General features: G+C 41.9%; 1 protein-coding gene across 1 annotated transcript; it reads right to left on the bottom strand.

Annotated features, from left to right (window-relative positions):
- Nucleotides 1–322: 322 nt before the first annotated feature.
- Nucleotides 323–6,561, bottom strand: pex13 (peroxisomal biogenesis factor 13). The gene is made up of 4 exons (XM_030070575.1): nt 6,344–6,561; nt 3,649–4,379; nt 2,711–2,833; nt 323–1,467 (listed from the first exon to the last, which is right to left on the bottom strand). The coding sequence occupies exons 1-4, from the start codon at nt 6,415–6,417 to the stop codon at nt 1,112–1,114; spliced, it is 1,284 nt and encodes a 427-aa protein (XP_029926435.1). The 5' UTR covers nt 6,418–6,561; the 3' UTR covers nt 323–1,111.
- Nucleotides 6,562–16,048: the final 9,487 nt, after the last annotated feature.

The following is a 16,048-nucleotide window of genomic DNA, read 5'->3' as shown; positions in this document are numbered from 1 at the left end:
ATTCAATAAGTTAATCACATATGCGATGTAACATAAATATATTTGCATTAACATACCAAAATAAATGATGTGAGTAATACAGAAAAGGAATGTGCACCCAGAGGCCAAGATGATCAGTGTTTTCACCCAAATAAACTTTGAAATAACTAAAAAAAAAAAAAAAAAAAAAAAAAAAAAAAAATTCAATCACAATCAATTAGAAAAAATCCAACCTCCGTTTAACCCTCCTATGATCCTGATTATACTTTCACCCGCACCCTTCCATCCATCATTAACATATTTTCTGATGTGATTCTGACAAACACCACAGTAGACACACGTCTGTTTTTGAAAATATTTATTTTCAAAATAATTATTAGGTATTTACAAAATTACACGTTCTGTAACCGGAGAGAATGGCTGAAATGTGCAAAATTAACCCCTTTTTTTTCTGACCTGCTGCCACTCGGTTCGCCTCACAAGCCCAGAGGACGACACACAGGAGCAAAACGGCAGCAGGGCTCAAAATCAATCCCAGGGACTAAGTTAGGCGATTACATTCAACTGGAAGGAGAGGAATTGTTCACCACGTCTTGGCTTTGTCCGACACACTGTTAGTACACAGCTGTGCACTTGATTCAATTCATTTTTACACATCCAGATTAAACAAACAACATCTACTGGGAACCGAGCAGGTGTAGCTCACAGGTAAATCAAGCCTGTATCAAACATGATCTGGAGAACTTTGCTATAGTACAGGGATAACACAACACCCTTCTTGTGTAACCTTTAACAAACGAAATATACACACAGCCTCAAAATTCAAAACGCACATCGGCTCCAGACAACCGCACTCTCAGGATCCTGCCAACTGTTTCTGACCGATACTGACTCACCCGACCGAATCAGACGTTTATTTTACCGTTTAAGTTTTCACCAAGCAGCTGGGTCGCTAACGTGAGTCAGTCTTTATGAGGTGCAAGCCGCTCCCCTGGACAAATACGCCAGGACATCCGATGAAGAGTCAAGTTTCATTGCTAAACAGTGAGAACATGAACCGACTGAGCCAACCATGTATATGAACACATGCTGCTGACACACACACACACAAGCGCACACGTACACACACGTGTCACAGGTCGATCTTGTCAGGGATGTTGAGCACCGTGCTGGAGCTGGATGCTGCCAGGCCGAGGGACGCTGGTGTTTCTCTGTACACGGACTCCAGCAGCTCCTCGGAGGTGGCTGAGGCGGAGGCCGCGCTGAGGCCTGGGGTGAAGCCGGGGGCTCGATTCGACTCTGCGCCGGCCATCGGGTCAGCCTGGGGAGGCTGTGGGTTCCCCTGCTGGGCCTGGGCGAGCCTCTCCAGCTCGGCGTGCTTGCGGCCCCTCCTCTTGCCGAGGACCTTGACGTAGTTGGCCGGGACAAGGCCTGAGGTCTGGCCGTCCACGCTGGCCAGCAGCCAGCCGCGCACCCTGGGCTGCTGCTCTGAACACACAAAGGAGGAAAAGACATGAGCTGAGGCCTTCGAGACAATACGACTCTAGGAGGTTTTCATTAACATGCAGACCTGCGTTTTCCCCAAAGAACAGTGTGTGTGTGTGTGTCTGCTGAAGGTTTTAATCATCTGTCTTTGCATTGTGGTGTGTTGTTACAAAGCACGTCTTCCTCCTCTACTGAAACGGACTGTAAACACCAGCAGCCGGATGTATAAAACTGTGTGGATTCATGACTAAAAGTGTTTGTACACAGCCAGAAATATACATACACATTATTTCAGTCAAATTAATAAAACCGTACAGGGGAAATCTAAATGGGAAATCTAAAGTGACGTTTCACAGATTGTGTTTTACCGGCAAGGTTCTCCAACAGCCACAACAGCTGCCACTACGCACGCACATCAGACACAAAATTAATTCATCACATGGACCTAAACCATCATCGGTGAGGATATCTCAGGAATTCATACATTTCTGAATGATAGTTTGTAGCACTCACATCTAAACCGACATTACAAGGTGTGTCACAACTAAGGATTAAAAAAAAAAAGAAGAACATTACGAGCTAAATAAAATGTTGACTCTGGCAGTGTTATTTAAAAGAATGATAACACTGATCTCACCAAAGTAATTAATCAATGATACCTTAATAAATGTGCCTTTGACTGGCATTTGAATTAATCTCTGTGTAAATGCCAAAAATAACTATGCTGCTAGGCTGCTATTTCTATGCTGTCACAAAGAGGTATGTCAGTAAAGTGTCTCAATCTGACAAAGTTTAATCCAGCTGTCAGTAATAAAAGTCCTGCCTCATAGAGCTCTTTCCAAAACAGTTAAAGTGATATGCAGTGGATTTTAATATATAAAAACCAACAGCCAGAGCAAGAAACAAGACCCATAAGAGATTCAAAACATTAATAAAAAAAAAAAAAACAGAGGTCAATACATAAAAGCAAGTCTGTAAAAATAAACGTTGAGAAGTGATTGAGCCAGTCTGATCTCCTCAGGCGTATAAAGTCTGAGAACTTTGATTACAAACAACAGATCACCTCGCGTTGCTGGACTTTGGACATTTTCAGGTCTGCATCATACAGGATACAACAGTTTAACTATTAATCTATACAATCTGGTATACACACCACGTCTATGCTTCATAAATCGACGTTTGACTCTTGTTGTGCTGAAACGACAGACAGAGAAAAACGGCTGCCTGGTCACCCGTGCGCGCTCACCTTTAGGCGCCAGGTTGAGCATGTCGCCAGCCTGCAGAGAGATCTCCTCCTCAGAGGCGGCCGTGAAGTCGTACTCTGCTCTGGCCACCACGTGGTCGTCCTCTCCGCTGGCCCAGTTGGTGGCTAGACGTAGAAACACAACACAAATTTAGTTCACACGCGTCATTTTTTTCCACCTTATGACTGTACTGCAATTTGACAGAATGTTTCCATTACCTCTTTAGCCTACACACCATCAAATCAGTCATCATCTGTCAGTACTGATGGTTAATATGTTGACTAAAACTAGGTGTGGAAAAACATTTTAGGTAACTGAAATAAAATTAAAACTAGACTTTAGGAAAAAACTAAAATTAACTGAAACGATATTGTGTACTTAAAAAACGAACTAAAATAAAATTAAACTATACAGTCAATGTCTTGAGCCTTATAGTCTTTGTCAGTTTAGTCAGATATATCAACACAACAACATGAGGAGGCATTGGTGGTGATGTTTACTGACACTGGGACATGACTGGGAGTCAGCTGCCTTCACACAGTGTTGGGTTTGTATTGGAATACCTTTCCTGAACTACTTAAATCTTACCACTGACAAACACCCCCCTTACAATAATAATAATACAAAAAAGTAAAACTAATTCAAACAAAACTGAAAGTAAACATTTTTAAACAATAAGAACTAAACTTGAAGAGCAAACCCACTCTGAAAACAAACTGAACCTAAAACTTAAAATTAAAAAGGAAATAAAAATTATTTGAAAACGATTTGGGGGTTTTGAGTAACAGGAGGTTTTACGAGCAACAATGAAGCTGCCGACAGCAAAGAGAACATTTGAAATGCAAAATAAAAAAATGAGAGAGAGCTGCAGGTATGCATAGCAAAATGAGGAATATCACTGTGTTGTCTACAGACACCACAACATAAATTCCAGTCTCACCATTTTCTTCAGGCCCTGGGTTGGAGCTCAGCAGTTTCCAGATCAGATAGGGCCCCCCCAGCACGACAGCTAAAAACAGGAAGATGGGCCATGACTTTACTGCTCCGGCTCTGTGATCCTCCATGCCTGCTCCACAGCTTCTGGATGCACTGGTAGCCAGGGCATCACCAGCACTGTCTGCCCACAAGTCCTCGTTTTCAGCATCTGGCCTCAGCCCCAGCAGCCTCTGTACTCGTCGGTAAAGGTAACGCAACGTGCGCACCAGGGCGAAGGCCGAGAAAACCCGAGTGAAATGCGCTCGTAGCCGCGTCAAGTGGTTGGCCACGTCCAGCACGGCGCGGAAGCTGTTGTAGACGGCCGAGAAGGTGGCGTCCAGCATCATGCTGACGGAGGTGAAGGCCTGCACGATGCTCTCAATGGACTGGAAGGCCCCTCGGCTGCTCTCCTCTGCCTGCTGCACGAACCGACTGGGGGCCACATCATCTGTGAGGGGGAGGCGGCTGTACCCTCCCAGGCCGTAGGTGCCGCCGTAGCCGCCGCTGTAGCCGTAGGGGCTGTACCCCCCGTAGATGGAGCTCCCATAGGGGCTGTAAGAGGAGGTGAAAGAGCTGTACGCTGGACGGTAGGACTGCTGCTGGACGGGACGAGGAGGCACTGGGGGCGCAACCCTGGTCAGGACAGGGGGGCCTGCAGAGGTGGAGGGGCCTGCGGCCGTTCCAAAGTCTGTAGACCTGGTGAAGCGTTTGGTGAGAAACTCAAGTCAACAGACAGGCTTCAAAACATTGTACGAATCTATGCTCTTGCAACAGATGTCACAGGTGAAAATTCCAACCCAAGGCCCAAAGTTTGATGTAAATTACAGCAGGAATCTGTTTAAACACAGGAGAGACTGAACTGACATAAGGGACAAACATACAGCCTCCGATTGGCTTGTAATCACTGCCTTAGGGTTGGGTGAGGGTCAGCGTTAGCCAATCAGAGGCAGAGTAAGGGCGGGTCTTCCTGTGGGACATGCACGTCCAGTATGTCAATTAAGTCTCTCACCTTTACATACCATGACATTTCAGCAGCATTTGTTGCACTTGTAGGGAAAGTCACAAACTGTTTTTTTTTTAAGTTTGTTCATGCTACATGAAGAAAGACTAACATTATTTAAATACCAACATATTGTGAGTTTGAAATGGTAAAACATGCATACACACATTGTCAATGTGCGGCTACACTTGCACTTTATCTCAGTCAAATCTTGACTCAAATAATTTGCATGACACAGGCGACCAAGCCACATGACTCCTTGTCAACGTGAAAGACAATGAACTGATTGTACATTTTGTCAACAAGTTTTCTTGTATTATACGCACGCCGAATTGTAGAGATGCTCCCACTGATTCGAACAAGATCTGTAATCATTATTTTAAGTCTTTATTTTTTTTTTTCCAATAAGCAAAGCAACATTAAACCACCGTTATTATTTAAAGCAGTTTTGTGAGACGCTCTGTGCGCTAATAGTCCAGTAATTTTAGGCCAAAATTGGGGTCAACCTAGGACAAATTGCAAGAGAAGCAAACTCAACTGATTTTGTATCCTCAGTTTGTCCTGAGTGAGGGGAAAAAAAGTCCCAGGAAATCCCATTGGTGGAAAGTTTTGAAAATCACCTATTTATGACCACAAATTACCAAAAAACACTGTTTTTAACACACAGGGGAAAGGGGTTCAAAATTTAACTTTCAGATATCACTATAAAAATTCACAAGTTGATTGCACACACAAAGACAAGAAAAAAAGTCAATTACAAGTTCTTTGAATTATTCTGTTTACACATGCATATCACACATTATCTGATTTGATATGCGCTAATAAGGAATATAAGGAATAAATGCCAGAAGAGACATTTAAACAATGAATTAAAAGGTTGCTATATATATAGTAACCTTGAATTAAAAGGTTACTATGTTACAGTGAATTAAAAGGTTACTATATATATATAGTAACCTTTTAATTCACTGTTTAATTATCTGTTCTGGCATTTATTCCTTATATTCCTATTAGTGCATATCAAATCAGATAATGTGTGATATGCATGTGTAAACAGAATAATTCAAAGAACTTGTAATTGACTTTTTTTCTTGTCTTTGTGTGTGTAATCAACTTATGAATTTTTATAGTGATATCTGAAAGTAAAATTTTGAACCCCTTTCCCCTGTGTGTTAAAAACAGTGTTTTTTGGTAATATGTGGTGATAAATAGGTGATTTTCAAAACTTTCCACCAATGGGATTCCTTGGGACTTTTTTTCCCCTCACTCAGGACAAACTGAGGATACAAAATCAGTTGAGTTTGCTTCTCTTGCAATTTGTCCTAGGGTTTTTTCATAAAATGACTGGACTATAACACGAGAAGTGCGCATGACACCGAGGCTACAGTGGCCTAGCTAGGAGGCTAACGCTACTTAGCCGGCTTCTTTTTAATATTACTCCTTTAGCTGCAACTGGCAAAATGACATGACACTTTATGTTGTTATTGGATGCACTAGTAGTAAATAATCAAGAAGTGCTGCTGATACTGTCTGAGTCTGCTCTGACGGCCTTGGGTATGCCAAACTGTTAGCTAGCGACAGCCGTTAGCTAGCATTAGCCACAAAATACATAAACAAGTCATGCGAGTCAACACGCTAAGAGAGCAAAATAAACCCTAACCTGTAATTAACAGGTGCGCTCATTGCACCCGGAATCCGTCTTTCCCACGGTTTCGGTGGAGGCTGTGAAGCCATCGTGGAAAATATGTCCACAAGTTGGGAAAACAGAGTCTCCGGATCCTGAACCCTCACCCGGTGAGCGATACGTTTCCCCTGCCGCTGTCCGTGTTGCCTTCCAGTGCTCCGCGGCGGCTCCGACGTCCGATCACGCAGGTCGTAAATACGTCTGTTTATGATTCGCTTTTGATCGGAATAACAAACAAAGCGGACACTAGGTGGACACAGAAAGTCTTTTCGATTGCGGCTTCCACGATCTTATAGGAAATCCTCAATCTTTCCCGGTCGTTTCCCCCCCTTTTTCCCGGTCGTCAATAAACTGTCAAGCCTTAATTATAATAATTCCAACAGTTCGTGAAGGCACACACTCCTCTACATAAATTATGCTCGTTAATCCCTACAGGCTGTGCTTAAAATTATACATTATGAGTATTAATCTGTTTTATATATACATATTCTATTCTATAGATATTTTACAGATGTATTTTATTATACATATAGTCTGTGCAAATGCTCAAAGCTGAAAGGTCTATGGATAGTCTACAGGTATGTTTTAGTATATATATATTTTTTCATTACCCTTATAGAGTATGCAACATTTTTTTTTCCTTCTTTTTTATATTACTTGTAGTGATCCACTTTATTTATTTTGATACTTGTGTCTAATTTTTCTAAAGATATATATTTCTTCAAGTGTTCAGAGGTATATTCTGTGTAGTCCACTGTTGTTCCTGTGTTATGTCTGGACAATCTGGAATTTTTCAGGTTGGGATCAATAAAGTAAATCTACCTATCTTTTTGAACAAAATGCATGTGTTTTTCAGTATAATGTTCCAGCAATGTGTTTGTGACTCAGTTTGTATTTTAAACTGGTGTCTTTTCCACCAACTATGTTCTCAAACTTAGAATTATTTCTTATTTGATTAATTTGGCCATGAGCATTTGACAAGTGAAAGCAAACAACTAAACAAACTACACTTTTCATTTTTGTCCAGCAGAGTGCTCTGTCCTATCAGAGGTAAGGAGTAAAAGCCACACGTTTGCAGCCTGACGACACAATGTGTAACAGAGGAATTCCCCTCCCATCTCACACAGCTCAGTTAAACAAGGCAAGGCAGATCCCAGCGAGTTACAATGACCAGTTCCACTCATCTCAGCTCCAGAGACGAGGCTAAATAAAAGTTAATTAACACTGTGGTGAAGGTTGGGCATCCAGCCAAAGTGTAGCTTGCACAACACGAGCCGGAGGGGAAACAAGACTGAAATATTAATTGAATTATAAACTTTTCCTCAACAAGCAAACCTAAATCGACACATAACACCAATAACCTGAGTTTGCTGTTGTTTTTAGAATAGATCAGCACATGGCATGCATAGCGCTAACATGCATGCTAAAATACCGCCTAAAACTGAATTAACATATAATAATTCTTTTAACTTTATATAATAAAGTTAACTGACACATAATCAAACTAAACAACTTTATATGATTTGTAAAGTTCCCTCCATTTTGCTTTTGCCTGTGTCATATCAAGATCTTTATCCCATTTGTTATATTTGTTTTGGTAGTAAATCTTCGTTGCCACTCCATTTAATCGTGTCTTTTTATCTCTTTTGCTTAAAATTTCCCCTCCCTCGGTTGGAACTCCAAGGTCAAGATTTTCTGTTTTCCCGTTTTTCAGTTGCAAAAAAAATCTGTGTCCTGTAGTTTCTGTTTTAGTTCTTAAAATGGAAGTACTGGATTCAGGGGCAATGTATGAAATTTGATTCATCAAAGAGAATATGAGCATGTAAATAGTTGGAATATAAATTGCGATTTCAATAACTTTCGTCCAATTTCAAATCTGCCTTTCATATCCAAAATACTTGAAAAAACAGTTGCTACCCAACCCCATCAGTATTTTACCCATGACAACCTTTATGAACAGTTCCAGTCTGGCTTCCGTCCTCTCCACAGCACAGAAACTGCACTCTTAAAAATAACCATCGACCTCCTCATGGCAGCTGACTCCGGTTCACTCTCCATACTTGTCCTCCTTGATCTGAGTGCGGCCTTTGATACCATCTGTCACACAACCCTCCTCAATAGACTTCTTTCCATCGGCATCACTCACACTCTCTTAAACTGGTTTAAATCCTACCTCTCCAGTCGCACTCAGTTCGTCCAACTCAAAACATTCAGATCTCATCTATCCTCTGTTGTTACAGGCGTGCCCCAAGGCTCTGTCCTGGGGCCCCTACTCTTCATCATCTATCTGCTCCCCCTTGGCAATATCTTCCGTAAATATAAAATCATTTCCACTGTTATCCGGATGACACCCAGCTCTACCTCTCCGGCAAACCCATTTCCACCCTCCCACCACCTTCCCTTTGACTGCTTATTTGAGATCCAATCCTGGTTTTCATCAAACCTTCTCAAATTAAATGGCAGTAAAACCGAGGTTCTCCTCATCGGCACTAAATCCACATTATCCAAAACTGACAGTCTGTCCCTAAAAGTTGACAGCTCATTTGTTTCGCCCTCCCCACAGGTTAAGAGTCTGGGTGTCATCCTCGACAGCACATTATCCTTCCAGGCCCACATCAGTAGCATTACCCGATCTGCCTACTTTCACCTTCGCAACATTAATCGTCTCCGCGCCTCCCTCACCCGACACACCACTGCAATTCTGGTCCATAGTCTTGCCACTTCCTGGCTTGACTACTGCAACTCCCTTCTGTTTGGTCTCCTTCATAAGTCACTCCATAAACTTCAGCTGGTTCAGAACTCTGCCGCCCACATCATTACCAGGACCCCATCTACCTGTCACATCACTCCCGTCTTACAACAGCTACACTGGCTCCCCATTACTCACTGCATCCAATACAAGATCCTACTTTTGACATACAAGACCATCCACAACTTGGCCCCCCCATACCTCTCTGACCTACTCCCAATTAGCTTCCCCACCCGCACCCTCAGATCATCTTCCACCATCAACCTCGCTGTCCCCTCTGTTCGCCTCACTACCATGGGAGGCAGAGGTTTCTCCTACTCTGCCCCCCAACTCTGGAATTCACTCCCCCCCCCGACCTCTGTAACACTGAAACACTGACACTTTTTAAATCCAAGCTCAAAACCCATCTGTTCCATCTCGCCTACTCTCTTTAATCGTTTGTTTATTTTTATTGTTGTTTGTATTTACTTTAATGTATTAATGTATGTCATGATATTTTACTCTGTTTTAATGTGTTTTTGCTTTTGTAAGGTGACCTTGAGTGTCATGAAAGGAGCCACTAAATTAAATGAATTATTATTATTAATAATAATAATTATTATTATTAATAATATTATTAAATGCAGGGGCATCGTAGTGGGGGGAAAAGCGGGACTGATTACCCAGGGCCACAATGGGGGAGGGGGCCCTCGAAAGGCCTGAAATAAAAAGGTTTTCCTATTGGCCAGCTATACAAGGGCCCAATAAGATTTCTTTTCATGAGGCCCAAAATCCCTAGCGGCACCCCTAAATAAATGTAATGTATTTGCATCATCACGTGCTCCATCAAAAAATGAAAAAAACAACAACAAAAGATAATTTCCGTCAATTATCTTTACCAGTTCAGTTATGTTTTTGTGATTTGGTAGCCAACACCTCTCTCACAAAAACAGACAGAAATTAATTTGTGAAAACTTGGAGCTGGAAACTTGATGACATGCAGTTGAGCTTTTGCATCCAAGTCAGTTTGTGTGTTTATTTGTTTGGAGTCACCCTGACTACTGTCACTATTTGCCCTCGGTCACGCCTCGTGTCACCGAGCTGCATTTGAGGTGAACCCGGCCAGATGGCGCTGGGTGTAGTAAAGGCCTGGGGAGTGGGTGGCTGATGACGCTCGTGTTAAAGGCGGGCCGCTGCTTCTGAGCGCCAGGAGAGCGCCGCTTCAGCACTGCTACTGAGTGCAGAGGTGTGATGGTGTGGTTTAGGAGGGAGTCCTGTGATGTCAAGCGCTGATGTGTGTGCGGGGGAGGGTGCGCTGGCTGTCGCATTCGGGTCCATGCATGGGGTTTGACTGCACAGCATACCCTCAGTGTAGGTGTGTGAGAGCGGCGCTTCTGTTTGTGATATGATGTACGTGAGGATCCAGAGTGAAAGGAGGGAATCCGGGGTGTGATGGGCCGTGATGTCACCTCACTCGTGTGTGTGTGGGATGACATCTGAGCTGATGGCGATCCTGGTATTTGGGGTTTGAGTCGATCACCTGTGACCTTTTAAGTTGATGCTGATATTTGAACGTGGATATGTTCGTGATGTTGAGTGCATTCACACTTTCCCCACTTTCTCATGTCTCTGTAAACCTGACACAATGCAATAAAACTTTTATTAACTGCATGTAGCATTTCACAAAGAACAGCTACAACATGTTTTACAAAGGAGCAAAAACATAAAAACGGATAAATGCAACCACAAGGCAGCAAATATAAAAGCAAAGCAATATTATAAAGGTAATCCACGAAAGGGAGGTCAGAGAAACAGTTAATAAAAGGTCACAAGGGATGCAGATTTAGCGTCACAGTTAGATGGTTTCAAAGTCTCTTGAGCTGTGATGGCTATTTAGGTAGATGAGAAATTCTCAAAATGAATTTCAACCACAGGAAACTCATCATTAATGTGCAGTCCAACTTGAGGAGGTAATGTATGTACATGAATAGTGACAGGCAACAAAGATGTAGGGGCAAAAAAATTCAACCAAAGGTGCAATTTGCTAGGTGTGGCCATCTAGAGGAGACCCCCAAATCAGAATGAGTGTATCCATGTTTTACAGCCACTGTAGATCATGATCTAAGAGGCTTTGTAAATGCTCAGACAGGTTGGAATAATCCCCATCTTTCCCCTGTTGCTCTCATGTGGTAAATCTGTCAAAACTCTGTGCTTTTGGCTTGTGAGAACAGATATACTGGTCTGACCAGAACTATGACTTCAGCTCGAGGAACATTCCTTCGCCCGTTTTGTCGGTGCAGCAGAAATTCCAGTGTTCCTGACTAGTTATATGGCGTATTTTTGCTGGACAGCACGCTGGATTGGCCTGAAAGTGCTGTACTTTTCAAAGATGTTGGTTCCTCTTGCTGCGTCCATGTGTGTCTTTGTGTGTGTGTGTGTGTGTGTGTATAAATGGGATATCACGTGTTGGGCGGCAGGCCATGTTGACATGGTTCTGCATGGCAAGCCTGTTGAAAAAAAGGGGAACTGAAAGATTTTACTGCTTCAGTGAGGGAACAAAACGGCATTTGACAGCACTGTGCTGCTTTTTTGTTTTTTTTCCTATTGTTAACCTAATCTGACCTATCACACAATAAACAGTGTTATCAAGTTCTGTAATCCAAGCTGCACTGATGATATGATATTAAGAAACACCACACGGCAGGGAATGTTGTTACACTGGCCGAATCACAGCCGTGCAGATATTCACTCCTTTTATTGGTTAACCCTCCTATTATCTTTCAATTTGACCCCGTTCTATATTTAATGTTTCTAAATACATGATTAACAGATTTTTTTGCTTCATATTTAATGACTTGTCCTTATTTAATGGGGACAAGTGGGTAAACATACAATTAACGTCATGATATGTTTTCAATGTTCTTTGGAAGCTATTTGACTCCAGGCTTTTTTATCTGTATAAAACATATAAGAGCTATCAGCATTTTACATACATTTGTTTTATTTTGGATGACACTGAGGAACTTTAACATGACATTTATAATCGTCAAAAAGCTTCCCTCTGCTTTAGGGCCGTCACCTGACAGAACCACACCTGTAGCAGAGAGAGAACCACTCCAGGCCCTATGATATCTGCGAGGAAAAAACATTAATATCAATTGGATAATAATTTTTATTATAATAATGTTCTGAGGTTTAAATTGCTGCTTCAAAGTGACACTAGTTGATACAAAAAAAAGTTAGAGAATGAGGAGGATTTGTTGGTTGTGATTTCTGTTGGCCGCTTCTCCCTGGCTGAACTAAACGCCGGCAGTGGGTTTTTGTTTTCTAGGATGGCGATGGAATGAAATGACTGCCCCAAAATGTAAAATATCATAAACACTGTCCAACAGAAAATGAGCCAATAGTGTGTTGCTCTTCATCCTCCTCCTCTACCTCAGTGCTCGCCAGCGGGTGAAAGCCGGACACCGGATTCACTCTCGTTGAGCTTTGTCCGCCTGCTGTTTCTCCTCGCTAGATTTCCTTTTTTCCACATCCGTAATTTTCATAGCTTCCTATTGGATGTGGTGCTATCGATCTGGCACCGCGCTCGGCTGTGATTGGCTGGGATGCTACACACCTGCTGCCCAAAGGCCAACACCCAGAAGAGTCCTGAGCTCAGCAAAACAAGAAAACCCAAGCAGAGGGCAGGGTCTCTGCAGATACACACACACACACACACACACACACACACACACACACACACACACACATTTTTATTTATTTATTTAACCTTTATTTAACCAGGCAGGTCAATTAAGAACACATTCTTATTTACAATGATGGCCTGGCAAGAGGACAAAAGGAACTCTTGAAGGGAAGGGGGCAAGGGGGATAAAGAAAAGGTAAAGAAAAAAAAAAAAATACAAATACAAGGACATTGTACAAACAGGTAGCAGAGCAGGCATTGTTAACAGTTAAGATCTAAAAAAAAAAAAAAAGCAGGTGCAGGTGTGTTTAAACAATTCAGCAATAGACACCTTAAAAGCATTGAGGGAAATCAACTTTTCTAATTTCAGCGATTTTTGCAACTCGTTCCAACTGCTGGGAGCAGCAAATTGGAAGGAGGACTGACCAAAAGAGGTATTAACTCCGGGAACATATAGTGAAATATGGCGGGTGGCTCTGGTATTGTAAGGAATGGATGAAAATTTTAATAGGCAGAACAAGTAAGGACAGTTTTGTAAATGAGTGTGAGCCAATGGATATGACGACAGGTGTGTAATGATGGCCAATTTACTGATGTATACAGATCACAATGATGAGTTGAATATGGGGGGTTTGTGGCAAATCTGATTGAGGAGTGGTGCAGAACATCAAGACGTTCAAGGACTCTCTTGTTATCATGTCTGTAGATGACATCACCATAATCAAACAGTGGGAGAATGGTCATCTGGACAAGGGAACGTTTTGCAGAGTGAGTAAAGCATGCGTGATTCCTATACAAGAAAGCAAGTCTTGCTTTCACTTTTTACTGGAGATGTAGTAAACGTTGAGAAAAAGAAAGTGAACTGTCTAGCCAGAAACCAAGGTATTCATAAGAGGAGACTGGTTCCAGTGCTTAGACATTGGTAGTTGCGATGTTTCCAGGAACACTAGCAGATGTTTTACCAAACCACATGACTTTTGTTTTCGATGTGTTCAGGACAAGGTTGAGGGTAGAGAAAGCTGCCTGTATGCTATTAAAGCTGTCCTGAAGAGAGCACAGAACAGCATCAGGTGAGGGTCTGACTGAATATAAGACTGTGTCACCTGCATACAAATGAATATTTGAATTTCCTACTGTACTAGCAATGTTATTAATGTATAAGGAAAAAAAAGTTGGGCCAAGAATGGAGCCCTGGGGGACGCCTTTAGTGACAGGTAAAGGCTGTGACAGGTGGTGATCTGATTTGACACACTGGGTTCTACCAGACATATAGTTAGAAAACCACGTTAAGGAGTGGTTGCTAACACCAATGTTATTAAGTCTGTCTTTGAGTATTGCGTGATCAACTGTATCGAATGCTTTAGCCAAATCAATAAAAATTGCAGCACAGTGTTGTTTGTAATCAAGTGTGATAATGACGTCATTGATGACTTTACAAGTTGCAGTGACACAGCCATGCCCAGACCAGAAACCAGATTGTATACCAGATAAAATGTTGTGATGGTCAAGATGTGAAGTAAGTTGCCTGTTGATGAATTTTTCCATAATCTTAGATATACAGGGCAACATAGAAATAGGCCTAAAACAGTTAGGATCAGTCCGATCAGCCCCCTTTAAATAAACGCAAAACAAATGCAGCTTTCCAAGAGCTGGGGATTTCAGCAGTTTGGATGGAAAGGTTAAATAGATAAGAGATTGGGGCAGCAATTACAGGAGCAGCAATTCTGAAAAAGAAAGGGTCAAGGCCATCAGAACCGGCTGTTTTTTTTAGGGTCCAGACTACAAAGCTCATCCCGTATCTCATCCTCGGTGATAACACGGAAACTAAAAGAATGTGTAAAAGATGGAGCAGTAGTGGCACTTTGTGAGGACAGTGTCAGATGAGCAAACAGAATTATGGGGCTTCATAGAGTCAAATAGGAATCCAGATGAGATGAAATGGCGATTGAAAACATCTGCCATGAGCATCTTGTCTGAAATAATTTCACCATCAGAGTTAAGGGACACAGGAAACCGAGAACATGGGTTCCTGTCCTCCATAACCTTGACTGTTTTCCAAAACTTGTTTGGATCAGAAATACTGTTGGAAAATTGAGTTTTATAACAATCAGCTTTGAGGTTTCGGATAGCCTGGGTACATTTATTACAAAGTTGTCTGAATAATAGCCAGTCGGAATGAGATTGGGAAAGTCGAGCTTTACGCCAGGAGGAATTTTTGTAATGGAGAAGCTCAACCAGGTCACGATTAATCCAAGGGCTGATACGAGTCTTAATTCTCACTGACCTTCTGGGAGCGTGCTTACTGATGATGGTACTGAAATCATTATAAAACAGGTTCCATTCATCATCAATAGAGGGGATCAGACTGATTCTATGCCAATTGAAAGTGGATAGGTCATGCAGAAAGGCTTGTTCATTGAAATTTTTTAAACAGCGTTTGTGGCACATCAGAGGTCTATTTTTAACAGAAAGATTTGCACGAATACAGGCTGTGAAAAAGTGGTCACTGAGATCATTACAAAAATCCCCAGGACGATACATGTGAGAATTACATCAATGAGAGTTGCCTTTTCTGATTGCTTGTTATCATATCTTGCCGGAGAAGAAATTATTTGTGATAGATTAAGAGAATCGAGTTGGAGAGAAACCTTATCTGTTAGTTTCAACATATCCCAGTTAAGGTCTCCTAATAAGACAAACTCAGACCTAAGGTGAGGGGCAAGGAGACAGCTTAAAGCTGGGAGGGCATCAACAGGAGCAGATGGTGGACGATAACACCCAGCTACTTTAAGACAGACACACACACACACACACACACACACATCAGCACACATTGCTAGTGGCTCACAAGTGATGACTGAGAGGAATTATTTATGTATGAGTCTACAAATTGTTTTTTCGGAGGATCCTACTCATTCTCCCTTTAACAGTCATGAGCATCAACAGTTTGTAGTTGTTTGTTTATTTGTTTACTTAATAACTCATGTCGCTCCGCCAACACAAATAGTTTCTCACCTTTGCTTTGACTGGAGCGTTTCCAAGCAACACATAAACATTTTCCTGCACATTAGCTTTCTACTTTGTGTACGCGTCACCGCTGGCCAGCCACCTTGTATCAAGCACATTAATGTGTGTGTTTCCATTTATTGTGCTGCCAGTTTGAAGTGGTTATTCCAGTTGTATGTTTTGATATGATCAAATCAGCATACATAAGCAGGGGGTTAGATCACTCACCTGATTACAAAAACAGTGAAAATGAAGCAAG

This window comes from Myripristis murdjan, chromosome 15, assembly GCF_902150065.1.
Source record: "Myripristis murdjan chromosome 15, fMyrMur1.1, whole genome shotgun sequence".
NCBI lineage: Eukaryota > Metazoa > Chordata > Actinopteri > Holocentriformes > Holocentridae > Myripristis > Myripristis murdjan.
The sequence above is the reverse complement of the archived record's forward strand: the minus strand, read 5'-3'. Positions and strand labels throughout refer to the sequence as shown.